We start from the raw sequence: 27,589 nt of genomic DNA on the forward strand, positions 1-27,589 counted from the left end.
GTTACAGAGGCAGGCAGTAACTAGTGCTGGCAAGGAGTCAGCAATCTCTCATGCTGCTGGTGAGATCATGAAGTCAGATAGCCACTTTAGAGTTCCTGAAAATGTCACACAGAGTGGCTGTGGCTCAGCCAGTTCACCCGTAGGTATACACCCAGTAAAGCAAATAAATTATACAGAAGCTTCACGTGCACATTTATGACTTCACTATTCATAATAGCCCCAACGTGGAAACAACTCAAATGTCCATGAGTGACAGATCAACAAAGCGTGGTAAATCCATAAAGAAATGGGATATTATCTAGTTATAAAAAGGCATGAAATGGGGCTGGAGAGACGGTCCAGCAGTGAAGAGCACTGGCTGCTCCTCTAGCACCCACAGTGCAGTTCCTAACCGGCCGTAACGCCAATTTCAGGGGATCTGGTGCCCTCTTATGGCCTCTGTGGGCGCCAGGTACACACGTGGTGCCCAAGTGTGCCTGCACATACATGCGTGCAAAACATCCATACATAAACATAACTAAAAGTTTTAAATGTAAAGGCCTGAAGTGCTCTTGCGCGCCATAACACGGACGAGCTACGCTATAGCAGAGGCTATGCGAGCGAGAGGAGGCTGTCTAGGCGCGGCCATTCTCACGTTGCCTAACAGTGGTCGCCTGCATTTTTCTCAGCGGTCCTGTGAGATTAGCACGGATGGCCTAGAGAAAAGGCTTGCTGCCAGAGGACCCCAGCGCAGCCCCCCAGCATGTCAGCCTGTGGCAACCGCCTATAAAGCCAGCTCCGTGGGATGCAACGCCCTCTCCTAAACTCCCAGGGCAACCACACTCTTGGGTCCAACCCTCCCCTCCAAGCACACAATTAAATAGAACACCAAAACCGTTTATGAAAAGATTCAAATTTCTGGCAGACTCCAGCTGCCTAGTGATTTGTACCCACAGCGCAGCCCGGTTCAGGAGCCATGTTTTGTGGTGACCATGGTACAAACAGCCGCTGCACCACAAGTTATGAAAGTTCAGCACATACAATTATGCATAGTAAGTAGCACTAGCTAGCCCATGACGCGTGGCTGTGTCACACTGGCTTATACATCTGTGGTACTATTTTATTGTTACTTTAGAGTATACTCTTTCTACCTGCAAGGAAATTACTGTGACAGCAGTGTGCCTTGTTACCGGAACAGCAGCCCCATAATTACCTTCTCTCTTCATGAACCCAGCAGTCTCACCAAGGGACTGACTCAACTCTTTCAGTTTGTGTAAGCACAGTCATGTTTGCCCAATGACCAAGCCACTAACCAGGAATTTACCAGAACATGCCCTTGTTGTGAACACAGCTGTATGGAAGAGATAGCGCCATAGAGACACAAAGTCAATTCATAGTCACTGTGTGCTAGGGGGCCGGATAACTATTACTAGATACAGGGTTTTTCTTGGAGATCATGAAAACATTCTGAGATTAATGGTGACGGTCACACAGCCACGTGCATTGTACACCTTATTGCATTTTTTTTTTAATATTTATTTTGCTTTGTTTTCTGAGTCAGATTCTCACTCTATAATTCAGGCTGACTTTCAAATTCACAGTCCTCCTGTCTCAGCCTCTGGAGTGCTAGGATTATAAGCTTGGTTAGTCATTGTATACTTTAAGTGGATGGATTGAATGGTATTTGAATTCACACACACACACACACACACACACACACAGAGAGAGAGAAAGAGAGAGAGAGAGAGAGAGAGAGCTCTATTCCTGTGAAAGCTGAACTGCCCCAGATGGTTTGTGCACAGACACCAAGACCCTCCTGTTCAGCTCTTCTCACTGGGTCCTTTTCATAGCGCTGTCCCAACGAGCAATGACAGGCTCTGCTTCCCTCCTGGAGGGAGCGATTCCAGAGAAAGAGCAAGGAGAAAAGCAGTACCTTTCAGAAGCTGGAAGTTATGTCACTTCCAGGGCATTTTACTTGTCAGAGCAAGTCACTAAGTATAGCTTTTACTCAAGCGAGGGGTTGTCGGCTCTTCCTTTGAAGGGAGGAGTATCAAAGAATTCGTGTGTGTATTTTTGAACCATCATGGCTTCTAATGTGGCTCAATGGAGTCAGATGGTGTCTATAATCTCTTACTTCCCCTCAGTTCTTCTCTCTCTCTCTGAGACAGGGTCTCGTCAGTTCAGGTGGATTTGCAACGTAGCCGAGGAGGGTGAGCTCCTGGTCCTCCTGCCTCTGCCTCTCCAAAGTGCTGGGATTATAGGCAAGAGCCACCCCAGCAGCCTACCTCCCCCTGATAAGCTGCGGCATCAACTCTAATGTGTTTCTTCCCGCTTGCTGAGCTGTCTCTGTGGGTCTCATTCTTCACTTCCTCACACTTGGAGCTGGGCACAGTTGTGGTCAGAAGTGCCAGAGACTGAACCCTACCTGGGATTCTTACAAGTGTGCTCTGTACCCAGCATTCCTTTCTCTGTAGCCTGGGGCATCCTGGGGGAGACTGTCCTTTAGGTCTCTGTCCCTCTCACTGGTCCCTTCTGGTCACTGTGAGAGAGCCACTGGCAGCACCTTCAGGATCTGCGGTGGAGACCACTGCCTTCTTGGGAAGCCTCCAGCTATTGATAGAACAACTGGGTCACTGGGGCTGGGCTGGCTGGGTCCAAATGGGGCTCCTCTACAGGAAATCTTCACACCAGTGGCCATTGGCTGGCTCAGACCTGCTACCCTCCTCTTACCCGAGGCCTTCTCCTTGCCTCCCTTCCCATAGATGTCAGAGCTGAAACATGGCCTGAAGGGTTTCCCTGCCCAGTTCTACATCCTCTCCTTTTATCTTTGTCCAAGTATTTCCTCAAATAAATCTCTTTTGCTTCTAACCCGGTCTTGGCAGCAGCTTCCTGGAGGAGCCAACTAACATAGGCTCCCCTTAAGCTTCCAGCTCCCATTCTCCTAGGGCATGTGCTCCCTTCTCTTCCCCTCCCGCTGGGCTTGTTCTCTTCCCCTCCCCGGCTCTCAGAAGCATGCTGTCTCCAGGGTCTCATCCTGTGCCTGGCACACAGTAAATGCAATGACTTTTTGTTTCTGAGTGAATTGCACACTCTGAAGCTGGGCACAGCCCGTCCCATTCTCAGAGCACAGAGCGCACGGCGCCTTCTGGATAAAGCTGGGAGCGCCAGCTCTGAAGGCCCGAGGGAGACACCCTTCAGGCTAGCAGAGAGGAAGACCCTGAGTTGGGAAGACTGGGGTTGGGGGGACAATGGAGCAAGATCTCCACGTCCTGGGAAGATCCACACCCTCTCTGTGCCAGGGGTGGCCTGTATTGCACTCCCAGCACTTGGAAGGGCAAGGCAGGTGGATCTCCGCAGGTTGCAAGCCAGCCTGGGCTATGAAGTGACTTTAAGGCCAGCCCGAGACACAACTCTAAATCTTCTCTCAAACAAAATAAAACAAAGGCTCCGAATACATAAGTAACAGTGAGTAGCAGAGAAAAGATATATAAGCGACACATTGGGAAGAACAGGTAAGGGGTCAGTTACCCCTAAATTCACCTTTGAGCGCTGACATGGGCTTTAGGCTGCGTTGAGGAGGAACTGGGATAAAAGGTCTACATGCCTGAGCAGACTTGCACAAGGTATGGGAGACACATCGTCCAGCTGTGGGTGTACAAGGTGGCCCAAAGAAGCCCTTCTTTGTCTGAGACCAGTTCTCAGTCGAAGATCATTCCTAGTCCAAGGTGAAGCCTTGGAACGATTATCCACGATCGTGGGTAATTTGACAGGTGGTCTGTCCTTTGGGGATCTGCTGTTCCTGAATCTAAGGTGGCTTCTGGTGCAGGACAGCTAGGGCCCAGGATAGAACACTGTAAAAAAAAAAAGCGAGAGTAAGATGATCAATCGGTTGCTCTCTGTGCCTTTAGCCTGAAAAGGGAATCTCAGGTTTCTAGACATGGATGATCAGCACACTTTTGTGCAGAGGTAGGCAGGAGACAGGAACTGAAGGCAGGGATGCTAGGCTCCCATTCTGCTTTTCCCTGTCATTGCCCAGTGAGAAGACAATGCACTTTCAGCGAAAACAAATCTCGAAGTGCCCGTAACCAAATGCGGGCTGGTAGTTGCACAGTATCAGCTTGGTTAGTGTGTAGAAGCCCCTGGCTTCTAGCTCGGTGAAAACAGAAAGGGTAGGAGAGAAGAAAAGGAAAGGAGACAAATGGAAAAAGGTGGGGAGATCCAGTCACAGAGATGGGAAGATGATGGGGGGTGGGGCCCGGAAATGGCAGAGCCAGTAGCTAGAAAGAGACCATAGGAAGACTGTGATATGAGAGAGAAACCAAAAGCAATGACAGAGTAGTGGAGCTGGAGTGTGCTGTGCACACACTGGTAATCTCAGCATTCAGAAGGCCGAGGCAGGAGGATTCCAAGTCTGATACTAGCCTGGGCTATTTTAGTGAGACCCCACCAAAAAAAGAAAGAGGGGGAGGGGCGATACAGACAGGAAAGAATGGCTCCACTCCTTATTCCCCACTGATGCCCGCTGTGAATCAGGCTCCATCCCAGGTTGGTGGAGGCTCAGAGAAAAGCTTACACCCTGTTTTGTCCCACTCATTTGGACCCCTCTGTCCTCTGAGGGACACCCTGTTGGGACACAGGGTACAGCTCCTGTCCTATAGACGGGCTGATGTGGCCACCCAGGTGGAGTCGGAAGAGGAACCCAGTAATTGTCTCCCTTGAGGCCTGTCCCGCTCAGATCTGCTTTCCTGTGGGGCCAAGACACGGAGAGACCTCAACTATCCTCCCCATAGCACTTCTCGCTGCAGCGGAGGAGAACAGAGACCCAGACAGGACAAAGTTCCCCAGTGATGGCAGTGCCCTAGCCACAGTCCCAAAGTCCCCATCCAAACTGGGTAGCTATAGGCACAGTGGCCCCCAAACCTTAGGGTTGTTTTCTCTTAGTTAGGCTGCTTGTATTGGTGAACATTTGGATGTCAGACGCTATGCCTGCATCGAGAGTCTTACCCCGTGAGTAATTGCAGAGACTGTTCTGGGCATGCAGGAGATGAAGCTGTTGCACAGAGAAGTTGATGTCCGAGGCCAGGGGCACACTGTACCAGTTGAGTCTGTCTGATCTTTCCAGATGATGGGCAGGGAAGGGTATGGAATGTGGAAAAGGCAGCTGAGCTGGATGTCAGGTCCTATGACAAAAGAAAATACCACAACAATGTTTTGTGTGTGTGTGTTTTAAGAACAAATGCCAAAGTTCTTCCCAGAAAGATTCAACTTGGCTTGATGTGCTCCTGACCTTTTCTCTCTCCCTCTGCTGCTGCTGCTTCCTCTCCTCTGCACCTTCTGCCTCAACCTCTGTAGAGGGGTTTGGCACCTAGGTCACACCCATCCTCTTTTTATTGTCCTCAGCTATTATTCCCAAGGTCAGTGCCAGTTCTAAAACCACAAAGATGGCTCTCAACCTGAGACAGTCACTACTCACTCCCCTGAAGCCGAGCCCTGAGCTCCCCTTCCCAGCACAGCTCTGACTCTGACTCTGACTTGCTGGGACTTGACTTCCTGGAAAATGGAGGATGGGGGCTGAGAGGGTGTTGGGCCCAGCCAGCCCCTATTCCCAGCCTTTAAACTCTCTCAGCCCCATGGGACTTGAGTGTCTTTTGAATTTTTGCCATCCTTATGGAGCTTCAGTTTCTGTCTGACCATCTATCTATCTATCTATCTATCTATCTATCTATCTATCTATCCATCCATCTTCTTTCTCCCTTGTTTTTTCTTTTTTTTTTTTTTTCTTCTTTTTTTTTTTGTGACAAGACCTCACTATGTCACTCTGGCTGTCCCAAAACTCACTCTGTAGACCAGGCTGGCCTAGAACTCAGAGATCTGCCTGCTTCTGCCTCCCAAGTGCTGGGATTAAAGGCGTGCCCCACAATGACCAGCTGTGTTTCTTTGTCTATCTGATGTGTATAGTAAGTACTAGTTTCACCAGAAGGGTTGGAAGCTGAGTGACACATCGGCTTGGGGACATGCCGAGTATGGTCCCCTCGGTGATAGAGAGACTCATGTCTCTCGGAGGACACGTGATGCCTTCTGGGTCCCCAGGTAGCCATACTCCAAGAATAGGAGAGATGCAGACCTGACCCCGTGAGCTGTTTTCTGCTTATTTGGGGGACCCTAACTCTCAAATCCTCAGTGCCAGCCCTGCTCCAGGTTGTTTCCAGGTCCTACTCTGGCTCTGTGTCCCAACCATCAGGCAGGACTATTGGTGTTGGACTAGATCTGTGCTTGAAGCTCCAGGAGTCCCAGAGGTCCTGGGGGTACTCTCTTTGGAGCATGCCAATAGTCTTTCTGAGAACCAGGACTTAGAAAGAGCACCAGAATCAATCTCCCTTTCCCAGTAGACTTGGGAACTGCCGGGGTGGGCCCCAGAGCCGCAGCCTTGTTCTCACCTCTTTCACCCGCCCTGCCTGAGATCCTGTGGCCTATTGCCAATCTCATAGACTTGGGTGTGGCAACGGCAAATGGTTTGGGAGGACAGGCCCGGTTCCGAGGGTCTCCTCTAAGTCGCTGTTCTCTTGCTCCAAAGGAGACAGAGCTCCCCCTTGACTTCCCTCCTCGATCTCCCACCCTCACAGCCCAAGGCTTTGGCTCCCACAGACACATCTTTCCAGGCCGTCCTGGGGCAGGTGACTGGACAGCGCTGAGGGCAGGGATGAGTGGAGGCGTGGGCCCAGCAATGCATTTCTCAGCCAATCAGCAGCCTGCCCAGCCGGTGGATTCGGTTACAAGCCCAATATCACCCCACACACCAGCCTTCCTCCTCCTCCTCCCGCAGCTCCATTCATTGGCCCGACACCCAGGGCCTGCTGGGCATCTCTTCCGCTCTGCTCTCCTCAGCAGCTGCCTTGCAGGCAGCCAAAGGCAGGCATCCAGGGGCCTTTGTCTGACCAGGCTGAGCTAGGTCAGAATGGGGGTCCTAGGGGTCCTGCTGGGGGTGCTGGCTTTCCTAGGGGTTGCTTCAGGGGACTCCCTCACCCTTCACTGGGACAGTACCTCCTGCCACTTGATCAGGCCCATCCCTGGTAACCCCCTGGGCTCCCTGAGCTTCTTGGGCAAAGATGCTCAAGGCCTGGCACTATTCCAGGCACTCTGGGATGGGCACCACAGGCTGCGGGTGTGTATCAGGCAGGATGGGCCTGAGCTCATCACAGCTTTCAGGGCCGTCTGTACTCGCCAGCCCTCGGAGCACTCCTTCATCCACACCCCAGGACCCGAGCTGCAGAGGGCCCTGGCCACCCTGCAGAGCCAGTGGGAGGCCTGCCAAGGGTCTAAGGAGAGTCCTCCAGGAGCCAGGGAGAAGCGGGCAACAGGGCAGAGTGGAGCACCTGACAGAGAGCACCTTCGGAGGAGAAGAGGCTGGACCATTCCCGGCACGCTGTGGTGCGGAGTTGGGAACTCTGCTGGGAATTCCTCAGAACTGGGTGAGCCACAGGAGTGGGAGTGGGTGTCTGGTGTGTGTTTATGGGATGGGGGTTTGGGTTCCAGTCTGGCCCCCATTCTCCTGGGCTGTGTCCTTAGAGAAGTGACGTAAGCACTTTTTTAACCTGTAAAGTGGGGTTGAGCACGAGTGGGACATGTAAGTGATGTCACGGATGGAAAGGTCCTGTTCAAACCCAGAGTCCTCACGAATCACCACCTGAGGGAGGAGGCAGGCTGGGGAGGATCCAGATTCTGCTGTTCTAAACAGCATCTACCCGTGAGGTGCTTTAGTGGGAAGAGCCCCAGACACCTGGGTTCAGCTCGCAGCTTGGAGCATGCAAGCTGACACTTCTTGCAGCCTCCAAGCTCCTTATCTGTAAGATAAAGGGCCACTTCCCTTTGGGGGCTGCTGCAAGCTTGGCTTGTGGGAAACACCCATAAAGGGCGTTTGGGCTGTGGTTGGGTTGCTGTGTATCGTAAGGAGTGTTGGTGGAGGCCCGGGCCTGGGTAGGCAGGCCAGGTATGGCACCTTGACCACCCAGCGCCTTGCCGTGCCAGAGAATGTGAAGGTCCTGCATCTGGAGAGCAAGTGTCCTGAGGCCACCCACGGGCTGGGATGAGAATGAGTTTGCTATGCCAGGTAGGCATAGCTGGGGCACGGTATCCAGGACCCTGTTCTAGGTTGTTCCCCCGTCTCTCCATGCAGGTATGTTCCATGGCCCTGACCTCTGCTGCCGGGAACACGACCAATGCCCACACACCATCTCACCCTTGCAGTATAACTATGGCATCCGAAACTTCCGATTTCACACCATCTCTCACTGCGACTGTGATGCCAGGTTGGCAGCAGTCAGAGAGGGCCCGGGGCTCAGGGACAGAGCACAGTTACGCAGTTCCAGGGTCTAGGTACTAGGCAGAGAGTTCCTAAGATCTTTCTCCCAACCACCCTTGGTGCAGGTGGGCCAAAACCGAGGCTCCAGAAAATGAATGATCGTCTGGTAGGGTGGGCTGCAGAAGGTTCCAGGGGGCTCTCTGGGGTCCTGAGACCCGAATTCTGGTTCTGGGCACAGGTTCCAACAATGCCTGAGGAGCCAGCGTGACTCCATCTCTGACATCATGGGCGTGGCCTTTTTCAACGTGCTGGAGATCCCCTGCTTTGTGCTGAAGGAGCAGGAGGCCTGTGTGGCATGGCACTGGTGGGGCGGGTACGTGGCTGCCCTACTTGAGCCTTTGCCCAGACATCAGGGCAACTTGGGCTCCATGACCAGGGAGGGAGAGAGGTCTGTTTGTCCTCTAGGAACTATGCATTGTTGATTTGTCCTTTCCTTAGGACAGGGCCAAGGGTTTGGACCCTTCTGGGGGTATATCCCACAACACAGTGGGATGAGGGATGGGACTGGCAGAGATTTAGTCTGTAGAGATCACTCCGGGTGCTTTGGGAACAGGAATTCTGGGTCTTTAATTGCCTCAAATTTCTCCTCTCAGGTGCAGGGCATATGGCTCAGTGCCCCTTGCTCACCTTCAGCCCAGGACCTACTATAATGCCTCCTGGAAGGCTGCAGCCACCTCAGTTACTCCCAGCCCCCAGAGCCCAATCCCCAGCAAACACCCCCAGAAGGGGGGCCCACAGCAGACACAACCCAGGCACTATAGCACAACTACCGCCACTACCCTCCAGACCCCTACCGTCTACTTCAGGCTTGATATGATCCCCAGAGCCCAGCCAGGAGCCCCCCATTCAGGCCTCCAGGATGGCCCAAAACATCAAGGTGAGCTTAAAACCAAGCTTTTTAAGGGGTGGGTGTTCTTGCCTCTGTGTGCAAATATAGATATTACCTCTTTTGGGGGGAGGGGCTCTAAAAACCCCCCAGGCAACACAACTTTCTTCACCAGATCCTACCATAACAAAGGACTTCCATATATATATATTTAAAGATTTGTTTATTATGTAGACAATATTCTGCCTGCACGTATGCCTGTAGAAGGCACAGATCTCATTATAGATGATTGTGAGCCACCATGTGGTAGCTAGGATTTGAACTCAGGACCTCTGGAAGAACAGCCAGTGATCACAACCTCTGAGCCGTCTCTCCAGCCCCAGGACTTCCACATTCTATAAATTAGGCAATGCCACGCCCTGTTGAGTCCCCCACCTCTCACGACATCATCTGAGAAAGTATCAACACTGAGAACAGTCAGGCCCTATTGCCTCTGCCCGCTGGCTGAACTTTCAAGCTTCAGAAGTCACTTGTTTCCTCAAGTGCTGACTGCAAGGGCTAGAGGTGCCTGGCTGGAGCATTCGTCTATGACATGCGTGGTCTCAGCTTCCATGTTCAAGCCTGGCAGAAATGAAAACAAAGTCCTCATGATCTGCACTTGTCACTAGGCTTTTGCAGGTGCTCTTTTCCTGTCTGGGGCCCTGTTCTCCTTTTCCCTCTCCTAGACTCAGCTTACTAGTCTCTGAGTCCAGGAAGCCTTATCTGGGCTCCCCAGACTGTGACTGTGGGGGCAGGGCAGTTGGGTTGGGGGGAGGACTCATTTTATATGGGTGACATGCTGTGAGACAGAAGAGGACCGTGGAACCATGTCCTGGTGTGTCTCCTGGATGGTGGCAGGCCCAGGTGAGGCCTCCCTGGCGGACTGGGCTTTCTCAGCTACCGCATCTACCCCCAGGTGTCCACCGAGTCTGTCGAAGCCTTCACCACCTGGACCAGTGCGAACACCAGATCAAGCCCCAGGAAACCAAGTTCCACCTGCTCAATAGTGCCCAGGCGCCCCTTTTCCATTGCAATTGCACCCGCCGGTGAGACCTGTTGGGTGGGTCTGGGGGTGGGCTGTCTGCTGCCAGAACTGTGCAGGGGCACAAGCAAGGTTCCGCACTGCCTGAGACCGCATCTGCCCTCAGTCTGGCACGCTTCCTGAGGCGCCACGGCCCACCTGCAGGCACCAACAAGCTTTGGGAGCTCCTGGGTACCACCTGCTTCAAGCTGGCCCCCCAACCTGACTGTGCTGAGGGCAAAGGGTGAGTGATGGCAAAGCTAGGAGGGATGGGGCCTTTGCCAAGGACTGGGTTTGCCTGCATAGAAACCAGTTGTGTATGCCTGGGACAAAAGGTGTGGTAAGGGTCAGAGGGGCCTGATCTCCATTTGTCATTATCCCTGTGATCCATACTACCCTGGGCCCAGCTCTGCAGCCATCCTTGGGGGAGGGGGGTATGTGCCTGGGCTCTGAGATTTAACTTTCCCTTCCTTCCTTCCTTCCTTCCTTCCTTCCTTCCTTCCTTCCTTCCTTCCTTCCTTCCTTCCTTCCTTTCCTTCCTTCCTTCTTTCCTTTCCCTTCCTTCCTTCCTTCTTTCTTTCTTTCTTTCTTTCTTTCTTTCTTTCTTTCTTTCTTTCTTTCTTATTTTTGAGACAGGGTTTCTCTTTGTAGCCTTGGCTGTCCTGGACTTGCTTTGTAGACCATGCTGGCCTTGAACTCACAGATATCTGCCTGTCTCTGCCTCCCCGAGTGCTGGGATCACAGCCAGTTGCTGCTGCACCTGGCTGAGATTTAATTCTTGTATGTCCTTGATAAGTTGATTCACCTTTCCAGCCCTCTTCTTCCTCATCTGTAGAATGGTTATAGGAAAACTAGGTATGGGGTACATGCCTATAAGCCCAGTACTTGGGAAGCTGAGGCAGGAATCTACCTTGAGGCCCAGCTTGGATAGATAGCAGTTTCAAGGCCAGTCTAGGATACACTGGATCATAGGATACTATCTCAAACAAAAACAAAAAGATTGTAGAAGCCAAGGAAATAGCAGGTGTCCTATACGTAGCTCAAGACCTGCTGGATACAGAGATGGGGAAACTGAGGCTCAATTACTGCCTTGGGTTTCCACAACCATCCAGTAGTGGGATATAGGCCTCTGGGTACTAGCCTGGGTTAACTCTGCCCTCTCTGCCTTGCTAGTGACCCTGGCCTGCACCCCTCCGCTCTCCGGTGGGATGGTGCTGGCTTTGACCCCTTGTCTCCCCACAGCTGCTCCAGAGACCACAGGGCCATCCAGGTGTCTGCTCGGCACTTGCAGAGGCTTCCCCAGAACCAACTCCCTTTCTGGGATAAAGGCACAGGTGGGGCTCCGGTGTGGCCTTTGGAGCCCCCGGGGATCTCCACATCTTTCTACAGTCAGTGTCTGCAACTAACCCAGGCCATCTGGAGACCCAGTGGGCAGAAGAAATTTCGGAGCTCATGACCTCAGTTACAGCAGCTTGGGCACCAGCCTGGACCTCCTTCCTGGCGTTCTGAGAGACTTGACCTCTTCTTCAATGGACAGCATGGCTCTCATGGACAACAGGAGGCTTGATGCAAGGAACCTCAAGGCCCAGATGCTGGGCCACATCTCCTACTGTCCTGGTTGAGCTTGATCTGGTGACACAACCCCACCATGCCTGGAGGTGGTATTCAGGAGGCTATTCTGATGTCTTGGGTTTAGACCTTGCTGGGTAGCTTCATACATAGATGGAAATGGGGAGTGACTGATTTCGGGGGCCCCAGGAGGTACCGGAAACAGGTACCTGACTGTCACCGCTGCAAAATTAATATGCCTCAAGACCTGCCTCCAGGAATCGAAGCTCTTGGCAGGGAGGCCTAAAGCTGCAGGTGAGAAGCCAGGGATACAACAAAAATGCCCAAATCTGAATGCAGGATGGCCAGTGCATTCCCCTGTCTCCTCACAGGAAGACACCCCCCACCCCACCTTTAAATAGCTTCTGTGCCCTTCCTGGCCTGAACTAATCTTCCTGCTCTAACTCTAGACTGAAATCTTTCTATGCCCTTGAGGAGTTGTGGTGAGGGGCCTCCGTCCTCCACTCTGTGAGCCCTCCTTTCCTCCTCTGGGAAAAGGAGGTTTTTTTTTTTTTGTTGCTTGTTTGTCTGAGCCAGGATTTCACTGTAGCCCAGGCTAGCTTCTGCTATTTATAGGAGTCTAGCCTTGAACTTCTGATCCACCTTCTGCTACCTCCAAGTGCTAGGATTGCAGGCAGAGGTCATCATACTAAGTTTTAGGCGGCACTGCGGATAGAACCCAGGACTTCAACCCTTCAGCCTGGGGTTGCGAGGCAAGCTTGCTGCTGTCTAAGTCACACCCCTTCCCCGGCTTGAAAAGGGGAGCTGTAAACATGGGCTACCTCAAAGGGCTGCTGAGGAGTGAATTAATAAACACACATACACCCAACCAACGTTCTCGTCCTCTAACACACAGCCAGAGACGCTGGCGGGACCTCTTGGGGGCTTCAATTTGCCCAGCTGTGAAATGGGTAGGAGAAGGGCACTGAGTACACGGGATTTCGGTAGAGACTAGAGGAGGAGGCGTGTTTCCATATACAGCTGGTGCCTAATCGATATCAGTTCTGTCACTCCCTCGCCTCTTTAATTCCTAGCAACCCTGTCTGCAGACTGCTGACAAGTCAGGAAGAAGCCGGGGGTGAAGCTGGAGAATTTAATTTCTAATGGATGACCTCTGAGTTTGGAACAGCTGCTGGTTTCCCCCCATCATCCCAGATGGGGGCCCAGGCAAGGCTTTGCTGATTGTCACAGTTGAGGTGGTGCCAGGACTGAGTTTGGGGAACCCCAGTTGGCCACTCCTGGCCAAGACAGTGGCAGGTGTGGTTAATGGCTGGAGCAGCAGCAAGAGAGAGAGGCAGGCAGGTTTGTGGAAGACAGCGGCAGAGCGAGGCTGTTCAGGCCCATCTGCCTACCCACGTCAGGGCCCCAACCCCCCTTCCTCTAGCCCGTGCCGGCCCTGTGGGCTGGGGGACAGGCTGTTAGGGTCAGGGGCCTCCTGGTCAGGTCCCCAGGAGCTTCCACCACCGGGGTCTACTGTCTCCAGGCGCAAGGCTGGAAGCAGGCCCAGGCTTCGAGGCACAGCTGGTGGGAAGGCCCAGGGGCCAGGCAGCCCCGAGGGCCCCTCCTCACTGCTACCTCGGCTGCCACTACTGTGACCCCTTTCAGGGGCTACTCGGGGCAGCTGGCGGCTCTGGGGGGAGGGGCTGCGGCTGCCACCACGGCGTTCACGGGAGGAGGGACGGAGAGCGAGACTGGGGAAGCGGGCTAGGCCTGGGCTGCGGCTACGGTGTCTCTTGGACTTGCCAGGGCTGGGGCTGCGGGACTTGGGTGCCAGCAGCTCCAGGGTGCTGTCATCCTCCCCCTCCGAGCTGGTGTCTGAGCTGTCTGTGCTGCTGCTGGCCGATTCTGAGGTAGGCAGCGAGATCTGGAGAGAACACGGGTCTTTGGGGCAGCCCCACGATCCAGCCTGCCCATCCCCTCCCTCCATGTTGGCAGACCCAGTGAGGCCAGGTGACTGGAAGATTTGGCTGGGACCTCTTGGCCTGCTTCGGCCCTGAAGTCTGATCCATTTACCTGAAAGGGTTCAGTGACGCCAATGAGAATGCTCTGGTGGTGGCTATAGTAACCCAGGATGAAGTCTCCATGGCCCTTGGGCAGTGATTCCTCACTGAAGGTCACCTGGACACAGGGGTAGAGGCCCAAGCTGGGGCCAGGGGGCAGCCTCAGGACTCCCTCCCCCCCAGACAGAATCCTGGTATCCCCAGGGCAACGGGGCCTCTTCCGACCTTCCCCTCCTTGTAAGTACCTGGTAGACATTCCCATCTGCTTCTTCATGTTTGGCCCAGACATAAGCCACGTAGTCCTTGCAGTGCCGGAAACCCACCTAGGGAGAGAGCAACCAGCGTTGTGGTACCCCAGTACCAGCAGCAGAACATCAAGCGCGGGACAGACCCGTGAGACCCCAGAGGGCCTGCAGGCCCCTTCCCTCCTTGAGAGCCCTGGATGTTTGTCCTTCTCACCCGGTACAAGCCGATCCAGTCCCAGGAGCTCCGGGCAAACACTGTTTCCAAGCGGTACCTCACCACAGCCTGCTCCGGCCTGACCCACTCATCTGCCACCTCCAGCCGTACTAGAGGAATGTCGTCCCTGAAGGCAAACTGCCCAAGCAAGGCAGGGACAGAGGACGATGTCAGAGGAGACCCTCTAGCACCCCTCATGCTTTTAATACGGTATATGGGAGGCTGAGGCAGGAGCATTGATACATTTGAGTATATCCTAGGCAGCATAGCAAGTTCTAGGCCAGAATGGGCTGTGAAACGCTGTTCCAAAAGCATGGTTAAGAACCAAACTAAGCCCAAACAAACAAAAATTCCTGCCTCCATTCTGGGCTCCCTTTCGCCCTGAGCCTTCTTAGGAAGTTGGTGGAACGCAGCTTTGAAGCCAGCCAATCTCATATTTGGCCTTGGCTCAGCCATTGTCAGGTTATACAATGGGCGACTTCCTTGGCCTTTCGGCTGGCAGACCCTCATCTGTAAACTCTTGTTTAAATTAAGAAAAAAAATTTTTTTTTCTTCTCAGTATGAGTGTTTTGCCTGCATGTGTGCCTATGTGCTATGGTTGCGCCTGGGCCTGCATCTGGACTTACAGGTGATTACAGCTGCCATGAGGATGCTGGGGATTGAGTCTGAGTCCTCTGGAAGACCAGCTAGTGAATGCTTTTAAAGACCGAGCCATCTCTCCAGTGCTGAAAGGCTCTTTTTTAATACCCGGGGTTACACTACCAATTCCTTGAGATGAAATTTCTAACGTGTTTCACCAACTTCGGTGCTCACTAAACAGTTTGCCTAAACGATAGCGAGAGAGATAGAGAAAGTCCCATGGTACACAAGATTCTGGATAAATTCTATATCCTAGAGCTGACCAGAGTCCAGGAATGGGCTGCTGGAGATCTCCATTCACTTTCCTGCTACGTCTCCGTGTGACCTCAAACAAAGCCCTGTCCATCCCCAAACTCAGTTTCCCCCATCTGCATCTTTCTGTTAAAGGCTCACTAACAACTGCTTTGTCATCAGTCCGTGAAGACAAATTATTCCTGAATGTTTTTCCCCTGCGACCAGCCAGGACAGCCAGGGAGTCACCTGAATAGGTGGAATTTCTGCAGTGGCAAACAGCCAGAGTCCTGGCCACCTGTGTCCCTAAGGAAGAGCTCAGGTGGTGCCAGCTCAGGCCTTTGTCTGATCCCTGTTGATCTGGTTTCAGATTTCCTTCCCTCGGCTTCTGAGCCTGGCTGTTCCAGAAGAAACCAGTACGTTCTTTCCCCGGCCCAGGCTCCTAACAGAAGGGCAGGTTGAAATGTGCTCCAAGGTTTTGAAAGGTCAAAATCCCTGCTGAGGCATGGTGGTACATGTCCATAACCTTAGTCCTCAGGTGAAGGCTGGAGCATCAGATTCCAGAACTGGCCTTGGTTGGACGCCTAACCAGGCTACAAGAGACTCTCTCCTCAAAAAGACAGGAAAAACAAGACAAACGAAAGTCCCCAACCAACCAAAAGACAAAGGCTGGGAGATGGCTCTGCTGGATGAAGAGGCTGTACCATCAGGATGACCTGAGTTTAATCCCTCAAACTCACATTTGGAAAGAGAGAACCAACTCCCAAAAGTTGTCCTCTAAACTCTTCCAGGGCGTGCACATCTGTGCGTATAAATAAGTGTAATTTGAAGAAGAAAGAGGAGGAGGAAGAGGAGAAGAAGGAGAAGGGCAAAGCAAGGGGCTGGAGAGATGACTCAGTGGTTAAGAGCACTGGCTGTTCTTCCAGAGGACCCAGGTTCAATTCCCAGCACCCACATGGTGGCTCACAACCATCCAGTTTCAGAGGATCTAACACCTTCTCAGGCCTCCACAGGCAATGGGTACACAGAAGCACACACAACCAAACCCCTGTGTGCATAAAATAAAGAAAGAGCCTCAGTTTCTCCCAACAGTAAGATAGGGGGAGTGCCCTGCACATAGCCTGATGTGTGGTAGATATGTTTGGTAATTTTGGGTTTTGTTTTTGAGACAGAGTTTCCGTGTATTTCAGGGAGGCCTGGAACTACATAATTCAGACTTGATTGTAACTTAGAATTTTTCTGCCTCAGTCTCCAAAGTGCTGTAATTAGAGAAATTTGATGTCAAGCTTGGTTTAATAGGTAATTTTTATAGTTTTCATTATGTGGCTCAGGCTGGCCTTGAACTCTTTATCTATCTGCTTCACTATTCTGCATCCTGGAATTACAGGCCTAGGCCACCAGCCCCAGCTTCTAGTAACTTTTTAAAAATTTCTTTCTTTTTCCTTTTAGTTCTTTTTGCAATGCTGGGATTGAACCCCGTGTCTTGCCCAGGCTAGAGAGGTGTCCTACCACTGAGCTGCATTCCAGGCAACATGCTGCCTGTCCACTACCAGAAAGACAGGACAGTGGTGAAAGCCTTGAATCTCAAGGTGAAGCCGCTGATTAAGGGCTGGGGCGTGGTGGCACGTGCACACTCTAACACTTGGGAAGCTGAGGCAGGAGGATCATGAGCTTGAAGGAACCTAGTACATAGCAAGAGGCAGTCTAAGGGCCACAGTAACAGAAGCTCCCACCCCATCCCTGTCCCAGAGTTCACAGGAGGCCAGGGCCCAGCTCCATCCCCAGCTGAAGTATTGGCTTAAGTCCCACAGGCTGACCATGTGACCAAGTTACCATGAAAAACATTCTTTGGCCTACAGCTCTCCTTATCAGACCAAAAGATCCAGAACACACAGCTTAGGTTTCAAGGTTGGAAACACGGGATCTACCTTGTTCTGCTTCTGCTTCCAGACCTTTATGTACTTGGGGCACACAGCCATCTCAGTAGGAGCCTGAGGTTTCCCACAGTGAGCCAGAGCATTAGTGTTAGACTATACTGTCTCCCAAACAGCTTCTGCCGCCCTAGAACTGCCCTCTTTTACCTGGCAGCTAGGAACCTCAGCTGTAAACACAATGTAGGCATTCCTGAGTGTCCGGGTGTGTGTGGTTCCCCCCCACAAGACACTAACCACAAGGATGCTGAAGCTGCTCATATAAAACAGTGCATAGTACGTGCCTGTAACTGGACATCCCTCTAACTCATTTCTAGATCACTTATGCTACTTAATATAATGCAATGACCTGAAAGCAATTGTTATACTGCACCGTTTAAGGAAATTGACAAGAAAAATGTTTTAAAATTTTTAAAATTATTTCTAAAAGTCTGTGCGTGGGGTGGGAGGAGAGGGGTTCTGTGCATGTGTGTAGGTTCCCACAGGGGTTATAGGCATCAAATCTCCTGGATCTAGAATTATAGGTAACTGTGAGCTGCCACATACGGGAGTCAAAAACAACTTGCGCCCTCTGCAAGAGCAGTAAGTTAACTGCTGAGCCATCTCTCCAGTCCCCAGACACATTTTTCTCCATGTATTTTTTTGTCTGTAGATCCACAGACATGAAGACTGTTACACTGAGCTAAAGTACCTGTTTTGAGTTTGATGCTACATTAGAACCCAGGACTTCATACAGTGTGTGCAGGCATGGGTAGGCAAGCCTAGCATTGTGTTGTTTAAATCTCTCTCCTCTTCCTCATCACTGCCCCCATTTCGTAATGCCTGCCATATGATAAGGTGTTAAGTTCAATATATTAATAATGAATGCATGTCACCTGGGCTTTGACTTTGCTGATCTTATTATATATGTGATTTTTTTTTTTTTTTTTTTTGAGACAGGGTTTCATATAACACAGATTGGCCTCAAACCCACTATGTAGCTGAAGCTGGTCTTGAACTCTTGATTGTCCTTCTTCCACATTCAAATTTTAACTTGCTGCCCTAAACATTTCTTAGAAGAAGGAAGTCAGCTATAAACAGTGGAAAGATATAAGCTCTTCAATCAAACCATCTTGGGTTCAAATCCTTCCTTTTCCCTTTCCTACTGGTGTGGCCCTGGGCTGGGAAGGCTGTGTGACAGTCTCATCTGAAAATGGGGATTATAACCCCACTCTCCCATTGTTTGGAAAAAAGGAGGATGCTGTTAAGGACAGGTGGAAAAGATTACTGATGGATAGAGGATACTCAGCTGGGCCATGGGACGTCACGAGGGGAGGATGAGGCCAGGACTCACTTGGAGAATGAACTGGGCAGCAACAGGCTTGTGGTCACTGACAGTGTATTCCATGTGGCTACGGTAGCTGTGCTGGGTCACTTGGAGCCGGTGACTCTCTCGTCCTGAGGGGCTGGGACCTCCACCCGGAGCCTTGACCTTCCACAGAATACGATCCGTCCAGGCTGGCTTCCGCTTCTTGGCACTGCAACAGGAGCAGGTAGCCTGAATTTCAGGGGCCGGGTGTCAAAGCACACCCCAGCCTTCTATACTGCCCCAGTTCCCCCAGCCCCCTCCGCCTCCACCTCCCACCCCCTCTCATGGCTTACCTGGTATCATACTTGTTGGTGCCCACATCAAACTTGAAGGTGGGAGCAAAGTTAAGGGGTCCTTCCTGGAAGCCTTTCAAGATGGGCCAAGTACGCTTGGCCATGTTGAGCTGTGGGAGTCCAGAAAGGCAGAACAACAGCTCGGGCCTTGCAGCATCCAGAGGTGGGGTGTGACAGATGAGGGCGAGGGCAGGAACCTGAGGTACTGGTTGAGTTCCGGTTGGGGGAGGGGGAGTAGGATTGCTACCTGATCCTTCTCCCAGAGCTGATGGAGCTGGTTGCTGTCTATGGCGAACTTGACAAAGTGTAGGTCATAGCTTTCAATGCGGAAGTTCAGGTCACCAAACCAGAATACAAGGCTGCTCCGGGATGGGAGTGGGGGTCAGTGGGTCCATGGGTGCAAAGGCTCAATCTAGATTCTTCCTAGCACCCACGCAACCCTATAGCACCGGTGCCTTTTGATGTGCCAGTGGGCAGGGGCTGCCAGAGCCTTCAGTCAGCCAAGGATTGGAGGAAAATGGGACGGACGGGTAAGAGGGTCTGGAGAAGTTAGGTTAGGACCCTCAGCAAGAAGGCGTCTCTCGGGGAAGCTCCACCTTGCAGGACCCATCCCACCCCACCTAACTGCTCTCTGCCTCTGGTCACTCACACCAGTCAATAGACTCACCTCTCCACACCCACCCAGCCTGGCGCTTTTCATCCCCACTTACTCATGGTCCAGGATGCCGTGTGCACCGGGTCCCTGGAATTGCTGGAGGCTGAGGATAGTTTGAAAGTTATCCTTGCGCTGCTCCGCCTTGTCCATGTGTGCCGGCAAGTGGCAGTTGAGGAAGCATAGCATGTGCCCGAAGGCTGCTAAGCGCACGCTTACTCCGCCCTTGTTACCCTAGGGGCGAGGTTTGACAGGTTATGGGCCCGGACCTGGGCCAGGAGGGGAGTTTTCCGGCTGGGCATAAGGGCAGGTGAGGAGCAGAGGTTTAAGCTTAGGCGAGGATGGGTTCTAAGGAAAGAAACAGCCCACCGGGACAGGGAGGAGGCAGAGAAAGGATGCAGTCTGAGGGAATGGGGTGTGGGGTGGGCGGAGCTTGGGTTGGGGCGGAGCTTGGGTCTGGGGTGAAGGATGCAAGCCTGAGGTGGCAATCTTGCAGGCCACACTCAGGCCCCTTTCCGTGCTCACCCAGTAGCCACCCAGGCCGGTCCGGGTACAGTCGGTCTGCACGTCCCGGAGGAAAGGCAGGTGGTAGTACTTGGCGAACAGCAGCAGGATGACGCCCTGCATCCTCACGGTGCTCACCTGCAGGGGGAGGCCTGCTGGGGGCTCTCAACATACAGTCTCCCCCAGCCTCTGTCTCTGCCTCCCGCCACCTCGTCTTTCATCTCTTGAAGCCGGCAATAGAGAGACCCAGCAGTCTCTCTCCGAGACAGGGAGGCAATCCAAAAGGGTCCCCGCTTCTCAGAGAGCCGCAGTGTTGTTACCAGCACGAAATTGAAGGGTCCCAGCGCGTCCATGAAGAGCTCGCTCCACTGGTCGGTGAAGAGAGCATCCTTGAGCCTCTTGTTGATCATGGAGTTGACTTCTTGCAACCTGGGAGGAGAGTGGGGAGGGAACAGTAATCGGGATTGGAGGGGCTAGGTTAGAAGTTCCTTCCCTGGGCGAGGGAGGGTTCAGGAGGCCAAAATGCTCAGGGAGGCGGTCCACCCACCCTGCTCCTCACCCTATGGCAATCATATCTGCACCATCACTGTCGTGGCCACCGCCCAGATGAAGAAGAGATGTGACGTCGTCAGGGGGCATGGCAGTGCCCACATTCCATGTAACCACAGTGATCCTGGAGGCAGGCGCATGGGAGGGTTTACTGCTGGGGGCCCGTTCCCCTGCCCTCCCTTTCTCTCTCTGGGGGCGTTAAACCCAGGCAGGCAGAGACCGAAGGGCCCTTAGAAAAGGCTCAAAGTGGGCCTAACGTCTCTACCTTCCCGGAGAGATGAACCGAAGGAGCAGCAAATCCTTTAGGGAAGGACAGTATCTTCTAGGGTTCCAAAAGGGGCCCAGCCGCAGCCCCCTACCCCGGCCCCAGAGAGGGAACCCAAGTTAAAATGCACCATCGCCCCAGAAGAACCGCCAGTCTCTGCTTTCAAGCCCCGGTAACTTCTCCTGAGAGAGTCCCTCACCGGAATCCGGGGTCGCTCTTGCAGGTAGGCTGAGCTGACCAAGAGGACGTTGGTGAGGTGGTGACGGAGGCCGGGCTTTCTTGTGCCTGTGGGTTAGGGCTTGGGCACTTGCCAGGCCCTGTACCCTGGGGGACAGGTCTTGGGAGTGCCGTCTCGGTGGCTGGGGGCGCACAGGGAGGGCGGTTGGGAGAACGGCTCGGGGAGCGGCTGGGAGACCGAGGGGGCTTGGGCAGAGGTGGGGGCACGGTCTGGCCTGAAGGGGTTGGCCGAAAGGTAGGGGACAGAAGTCCAGGGGAGCGGGTGGCAGGCTCTGGGCTCACATCCAAGGGCAGGGTCTGTGGTGGCGGTGGCAGGACGGAATCCTCCGGGCCCGGGCTGTGGCGCGGAGCCTCTGGTCGGGCGCGGAAGGAAGGGGAAAGCCGAGGATCTGAGGAAGCTTGTGCCCTCGGCGGAGAAGTGGCAAGGCCAGCTGCCTGCGCTGGAGTGTGGAGACACCCGTCTGCAGGGGGAATGGGCCTGGGGACTGTGGCATCCTTCTGTCTAGCTGGCAAGTGTCTCTCAGAAGCCGGGGCAGATGTCACAGATGCTGAAGCCAGGGTCTGTTCCCGAGAGGGTGATAGAGCAGGACTGGGCACTGGGGAAGGACTGGAGGGGGACTGCAAGGGCTGCTCCTGAGAGGCTAGGGCCAGGCTCAGGCCCGAGGCTGCCAGTGCTGGCTTAGGTGCCACAGAGGTGGGTGACAACTGCTTCTGGTCCCTGGAAGTTGGAGATAGGATGGGCCCTAGGGGAGCCGGAGGAGGCCTTGGCAGAGCAGAGGCAGATATTACCAGCTGCCCCAGAGACTTTGGAGCCAGGATTGAGACGGAGTTGGCTGGTGGAGGCTTTGGTCCTGTGGAGGCAGATACCACCAGCTGGCCCACAGATGTGGAAGCCAGGTTGGAGCTGCGATGGGCTGGAGGTCTTTTCTGTTCTCCGGGGGTGGAGAGTGGGGCTAGGATGGGTCGGGGAGATGATAATGCCAGTCTGGGCCTCTCTGAGGGGGGTGAAACAGCCGCTCGTGGTCCCGCAGGTGCCAGGGCCAACCTTGGTTCCGAGGGTACCGGGCCCGTGTTCTTTGCTGGAGGCTGAAAATTTGAGTTCACCTTGCAGAGGACACATCAGTGACTCAGAGTGACTTTTACCAAGGGTTTGAGCCTCTACTTCCATACAGATCCCAGTAGACCCACACAGCTAAGCAGGACATCCTCCCGAGGGAATTCTTCCTGCTCCCTCACCTCAACCCTTTCTGCTCCAGGTCAGTTCCTCTCAGAAGAGGCAGGATACAAAAGCCACGTTTCCATCTTAAACTTGAAAACCCTTTTTTGCAGATGGACAGACTGAACCCCTGAACGGACTGACTGGAGCAGGAGCCTGAATCTGAGGGCTTTCCTCGTCTTCCGTCTCTACCCTGACCAGCCTCCAGAGCAGCTCTCTCTGTAACCCCTGAAGCTCCCCTTCCTAAGGGCTGCAGACTCCACACCCCACCTCTGTCCGTGTGTGTGTGTGTGTGTGTGTGTGTGGTGACACAGGGTCCAGCCTGCCGAGGGCCTCTTCCTTCCTCCTTGGTGCCTTCAGCCCTCAGTTACCTCTCACACACCATGCACCACTCTTGACCCCTTGGTCCCAGTCCTGCCTGCATGCAGGGTCAAGAGCTGGCAACTGGCACTGTCCTAAGTGTTCCCACGCCAGCTTTGTGTGTTTTTAGGCAAATGTTCCTCAGCCCACAGCCTGCTTTCCATCTGTAAAACAAAGGAACTTTTGGAAGGGCCCCTGACTGAGCTACATCCTAAGGTGTGTGTATCCAGGGCGAGGGGCCCGTACTTTAAGCCTACCATTTCCTGGAGCTACCTGAGTGCTGGAGAGTGAGCCCACCCTCAGCCAGCCAGTGTGGTCTGATGCCACTCCTCTCTGTGCCCAGGCTGTGCCCTCTTACCTTGCCTGTCCTCTCCCCTCCTGTGAGGACAGGCAAATAGGCACCTTTATACCTGGCGGGTGGAAGGACACATCCTGTTCACGATGTCCCCAGCCTCTGGAGGCTAGGAGAAAGCATCCTTTGCCAGGGAGGACAGAAGAAGGTCTGCATGAGCCCCAGGGCGGCCCCATCCTGCTCCGGAGATGCAGTTCACTCTCTGTCCCAGTCCCTGTCCCCTGTCCTTCTCGGTTCAGAGAACCTGAAACTCTACCGCCACCTCCCTCCCCAAACTCCGCTCTTTGAGGCTGCATTTTGGATGCTCTCCTGGGCTCCGAGTGTCCCACTGTGTGCCCCCTCCCCCCAACCGCCATACCGCCCCCAGCACTAGCAACTTAGACGCCCCAGATGTCACAGTTCTAGTCTTTCAGACACAAGCCCCCTCATTTTGCATTGGCTCAGAGAGGACAAGCAACTTGCCCAAGGTCACACAGCAAAGCTGGAGAACAGCTGGGTCCCCTGACAACCATCCAGAGTGCTTCTTGGGGGGCTTCTAGCCATGGCTGATTCCATTTCTCCCTGGGCATTCTATCACTGTCCCTCCAGGGTGACCTTATTTTTTTATCTAGTCTCTGGTTGGTGGGCACAGAAAAGTGCCAGTCCCTTAGTGAGGGGCGGCAGGGTGCCTGCAGAGTGTGTGGTGGGGGAATGTGAGACCAGGAAACAGGGATGGGGGCTAGGATTTGAGGGCTCTTACCTTTGATGGTGCCCCAGCTTGCAAAACCCCATGAGTCCCAGGCAAGGGTCCCAGGCCAGTCCTGGTCCCTGGCCTGTTACTACCACTGCTGCTCTGGCCCTCCATGTCTGCAGCCCCCGGCAGCCCAGCCTGGCTCCCTTGGGTTCTGGCTCCAGCGCCTCAGCTCCCGGGAACCAGTGATGTCATCAACCATTTCAACCTGCTGAGAATTTAAAGGCACAGGCACCCACTTCCCTTATTAAGGTGGCCAGGGCTAGGTGGCTACTTGCTAGGAACACAAGCTAGCCGCTGATGGTGAAACACTCAGGGTAATCTAAGCACCCATCACCCTGCTCCTAGTCCCTGCTGGATGCTGAAGGAGACCCACCTATTTGCCCCAACCTCCAGATAGTAGGCTGGACCCACCCTCACTCCAGGGAGGGGCACAGACACACCTGCAGGTAATACAGGGACAGGTGGTTCAGAGGTCAGCAGTCTTTTCTACAGGGCCTCAGGGACAACTGCCTTGCCCCGTCATTTTCCTGACTTACCTTTCAGCTCAGGACTTGTCTTGGCCCCCACCCTTGCCCCATTTTTAAGCCTTGGGCCAGTTCCCCCTCCTCCACCCCATCCTTGCCTGGCTCTATTCTTCTCATACCAAAACCAGACAGTCAGGCTCCATCCACTGGAGTCTTTTAGCACCAGCCGCTCCTCTTCGGCAGACATCTCTCTGCCCTCAGATGTCCCCACACTTAAGCCTGTCCCAGTCCAGTCTCGGCCTCTCTCTCTAGCACTCACTCACTGGCGGTGGCTCTGAACAGCCCCTGTCAAGGTCACCCTGCCACAATCTAAGGAGTCAGTCTTCTGAGTTTCAGTACCTTAACCCAGTGATCTAAAAATTGAACCAGTGGGTTATGTGGGGAAGGAAAATTGGGGAGGAGAAGGGTCCAGCAGTGGGAGAGGGGCTTTGCAGGAGAGTTAAAAACAAGACTGCAAAGCTTGCGGTAGTGATACACAGTGTATCCCCAGCACCAGGGAGGCCAAGGTAGGAGACTTGCTAAGAGTTGAGGCTAGCCTGAGCAATAGAGTGAGTTCAAGGCCAGGCCAGTTAGAGATATATAAGGAGACGTCTCTCAAAAGGCCAAAACCAAGCCAAAAGTCCACTAGGCTTTCAAACCTTAAATAATAGGACTCAGAACAGGGTCTGGTGCCCAACAGGGTCAGGAGTATGTCTGATGAATGAGTGAGTGAGTGAATGAATGAATGAATGAGTGAGTGAGTGAATGAAGTGAGAAGAGTTGAGCCTGTAATCCCAGCACTTGGGAGGTGGACACAGAAGATCAAGAATTCAGCGTCATGGGCTGGAGAGATGGTTCAGCAGTTAAGAGTGCCCCAAGTTAGTTCAACTCCTCGAGTCTGTGTCAGGTGACTTACAACCTGAGACTCCAGCTCCAGGGGATCTGACACTTTGGCTTCTGTGAGCACCAACACACAGAGGATACACACATACACACAGGGTGAAAAGATAAAATAAAAGTTCAGTGTGATCTTTTGCTATAGATATTGAAGGTCCCGGACCTGTGTGAGACCCCGTCTCAGTGAAAAAAAAAAAAAATAAGTAAATGAAAAAGAAGAGAGAAATACCTGGAAGGTATCCACAGACGGTGGGATGGGGCGGGTGGCCTTGGGCTGCGGCAGTGCCTGGCAGTGAGGCTCTCATCATGAGGAGCTCTGGTCCTTGTTTAAAAGCCCAGCTTTCAGTTCTAAACTTACTTCAGATACTGAAACCTCCTGAGAATCTTCCCTTTCATTTGTATAGTGGGCATTTTCAGCAGATTATTGTCAACAAACGAAGGAGTAAATATACTGTAAAGTAAAAAACAAAACCCACAAAAACAAAACAAACAAAAAACAAAAAGAAGAGAGAATGATTGGAAAGGTCAGATTTGGCCAGAGGTCAGTGTGGGCTGTGGGTTTCGCCCTGCTCCGCTCTGATTCCTCTCTCTTGCTAACCTGGAGTCCCACTTTTTCTAGGATTGCTAGATTGTACCAAAGATGAAGTATGCCCAGGTCAGGTGGAAATGCTCAGAGATCTTTCGCTTGTTTGTTTGTGTGGATGTACGTTAATTAATTAATATGTGTGTGGTGTATGTACTTGGTGTGTGCCCATGTGGTACGGGAGCAAGTGCCCTGGTCCACACACATGGAAGCCAGAGGAGGACCCCCGGTGCCCTGCTCCATCACCCTCTGCCGTATTCCTTTGAGACAGGGTCTCTCACTGACTCTGGAAATAGGCTGACTAGCAGCAAGTCCCAACAAGCCTTCTGTCTCTGCCCCACCCCGGCTCCACAGCAAGATTTCAGGGGGACAGAGCCATGCCCACCTGTTTCCATGGGTTCTGGGGATTTGAACTCAGGTCCTCTTGTTTGCACAGCAAATGTTCTTATCTACTGAGCCGTCTCCCCAGCCCAAAATGTTCACAGTTCTGTGCCCGGAGTCTTCTGTGCCAACTCCTCCATGAAATTCTTGGGAACAGACACTACAAGCCTTTTTCTGGCTGTGCTCACTCTGATCTGGGTCAGGCCTGTGTTTCTGGATTAGCATCTTTGTGAGGAAGGCTGAACTGCGGAGCGGCAAAGACTCAGGCCAGCATATGCGTAAAGCATGACATAGAAAGGTACTTCAGGGGCAATGGAGATATTGGTAATGGTGGCTGTGTGAATGCACCCAACTGTGATGGTGGAGGCAAGGGACTGATGGCAATCGCAGTGATGGAGTGGAAGGGAGGGATGGCAAAGGTGCAGCCATGGTGATGAGGATGACCGTGGCGCAGGTGGGGGAGGTGCTGATGGCAGATGCTAGTGAAAAAGGCACGGGTGGTATTGGGAGTAAAGGGTTAGCTAGTGGCAGTGGGTGAGGGGTGAGGTGGAGGAGGGATGGAGGGTTGGTGGGAGCATGGCATTGGTGGAAAGGGTGATGGGAGAATTGGAGGTGAAGATGGGGGTGGGAGGGAGAACGTGAGCCTGGTCCAGGATATCCAGAGGGGAGGGAACCCGGAGCTCGTTTGTTCAGTCTTCCAGCTTCTGTGTTACAGATGGGTAAGCAGGATCCTCAGGAGCTCCAGCCTCTGATGAGATCCTGGAGGAGTTTTAGGGTGCGAATTTAGGCCCCCAGGGCCAATCCCAGGGCTGAGGAAGGGGCACTTGGGCCCTTTGAAAGCCATACAGACATCACACAAATGAATGTGCAGGCTGCTCCTGTGCCCCAGGGGCACAACCCAGGATTTCCCATTATCCCAGCCCACTGAGCCCACCGCTGCTGCTGACTTTGCTTCCGTCCCTGATACTGATTTGCTTGGGAGGTCACTAAGAGTCCTGATCTGTGTAAGGAAAACAAAACCACTAGCTGCCGATCAAACAAGCTATACATCTACAGAAGTTAGCTTGGGGCAGAGTGCGAGCAAGCTCTTAGCAAAGGTGCCTTACTCTGCGGTCATTACCACCATCGCCAACATTCCAGAACACCCTCTGAGTGGATGGAGAAACTGAGGCCTGGGGTGGTTGTATGCCTGGAAGAGAGAGAAAGGAAGGGGAATGGGGTGGCAGGGGGTGGACCCCTGCTGAAAAGGGAGCTGGTAGGAGCTATATTTGAGCTTCTGGAAGGATGACTAAGGAGGCTGATAACAGGCTCCAGGGCTCAGGGCGGCAGGCAGGCCGGGGGCAGCTGCCAGGGAGAACCGCCCCCCTGGAGACTGCTGTCTCCAGAGGCCCCTCCCAGCTCCCTGTTTTGTCTCACTCTGTGGAGTGTGCCAGGCAGAGGCTACAGCTCAACCAGCCCCCTTCTGGAAAGTTCTCACACTCCTCTTCAGTCGACTGTTCAGCTCATGGGTGGGAAAGGGAGAGTACTCCAGTCTCGCTCCTCATCAGCAGGTGAAGCTGGTCGGAAGGTCCCCAGGGACTGAGGGTTGGTACAGGGCAGGAATGGGCAGTGCTCCTCGGGAGTA

At 53.3% G+C, this 27,589-nt stretch overlaps 2 protein-coding genes across 5 annotated transcripts; one reads left to right on the forward strand and one right to left on the reverse strand.

Moving 5' to 3' along the window:
- Positions 1-6,778: 6,778 nt before the first annotated feature.
- On the forward strand, positions 6,779-12,668 carry Pla2g3 (phospholipase A2 group III). 2 transcript variants are annotated; one of them, XM_021652215.2, is made up of 7 exons: positions 6,779-7,448; positions 8,153-8,285; positions 8,517-8,651; positions 8,932-9,215; positions 10,120-10,249; positions 10,352-10,468; positions 11,467-12,668. In XM_021652215.2, the coding sequence occupies exons 1-7, from the start codon at positions 6,935-6,937 to the stop codon at positions 11,678-11,680; spliced, it is 1,527 nt and encodes a 508-aa protein (XP_021507890.1). In that variant the 5' UTR covers positions 6,779-6,934; the 3' UTR covers positions 11,681-12,668. The 2 variants fall into 2 exon arrangements, with proteins under 2 accessions (XP_021507890.1, XP_060221522.1); XM_060365539.1 differs by lacking the exon at positions 11,467-12,668 and adding an exon at positions 10,861-10,951.
- Positions 12,669-12,911: 243 nt separating this feature from the next.
- Inpp5j (inositol polyphosphate-5-phosphatase J) lies at positions 12,912-23,790 on the reverse strand. Of its 3 annotated transcripts, none has more exons than XM_021652196.2 (13): positions 23,608-23,788; positions 20,903-22,026; positions 20,449-20,562; positions 20,210-20,318; positions 19,911-20,027; positions 19,444-19,619; positions 18,981-19,092; positions 18,734-18,843; positions 18,426-18,609; positions 14,292-14,429; positions 14,078-14,155; positions 13,846-13,950; positions 12,912-13,696 (listed from the first exon to the last, which is right to left on the reverse strand). In XM_021652196.2, exons 1-13 carry the CDS (start codon positions 23,710-23,712, stop codon positions 13,190-13,192), a joined length of 2,979 nt encoding a protein of 992 aa, XP_021507871.1. In that variant the 5' UTR covers positions 23,713-23,788; the 3' UTR covers positions 12,912-13,189. The 3 variants fall into 3 exon arrangements, 2 of the variants coding, with proteins under 2 accessions (XP_021507871.1, XP_021507863.1); XM_021652188.2 differs by having other exon boundaries at positions 20,903-22,044; XR_009585095.1 differs by having other exon boundaries at positions 13,560-13,696; positions 13,846-13,975; positions 20,903-22,044; positions 23,608-23,790.
- Between the last annotated feature and the right edge of the window lie 3,799 nt (positions 23,791-27,589).

The sequence above is a fragment of the Meriones unguiculatus genome, chromosome 12 (genome assembly GCF_030254825.1).
Source record: "Meriones unguiculatus strain TT.TT164.6M chromosome 12, Bangor_MerUng_6.1, whole genome shotgun sequence".
Classification (NCBI taxonomy): Eukaryota; Metazoa; Chordata; class Mammalia; order Rodentia; family Muridae; genus Meriones; species Meriones unguiculatus.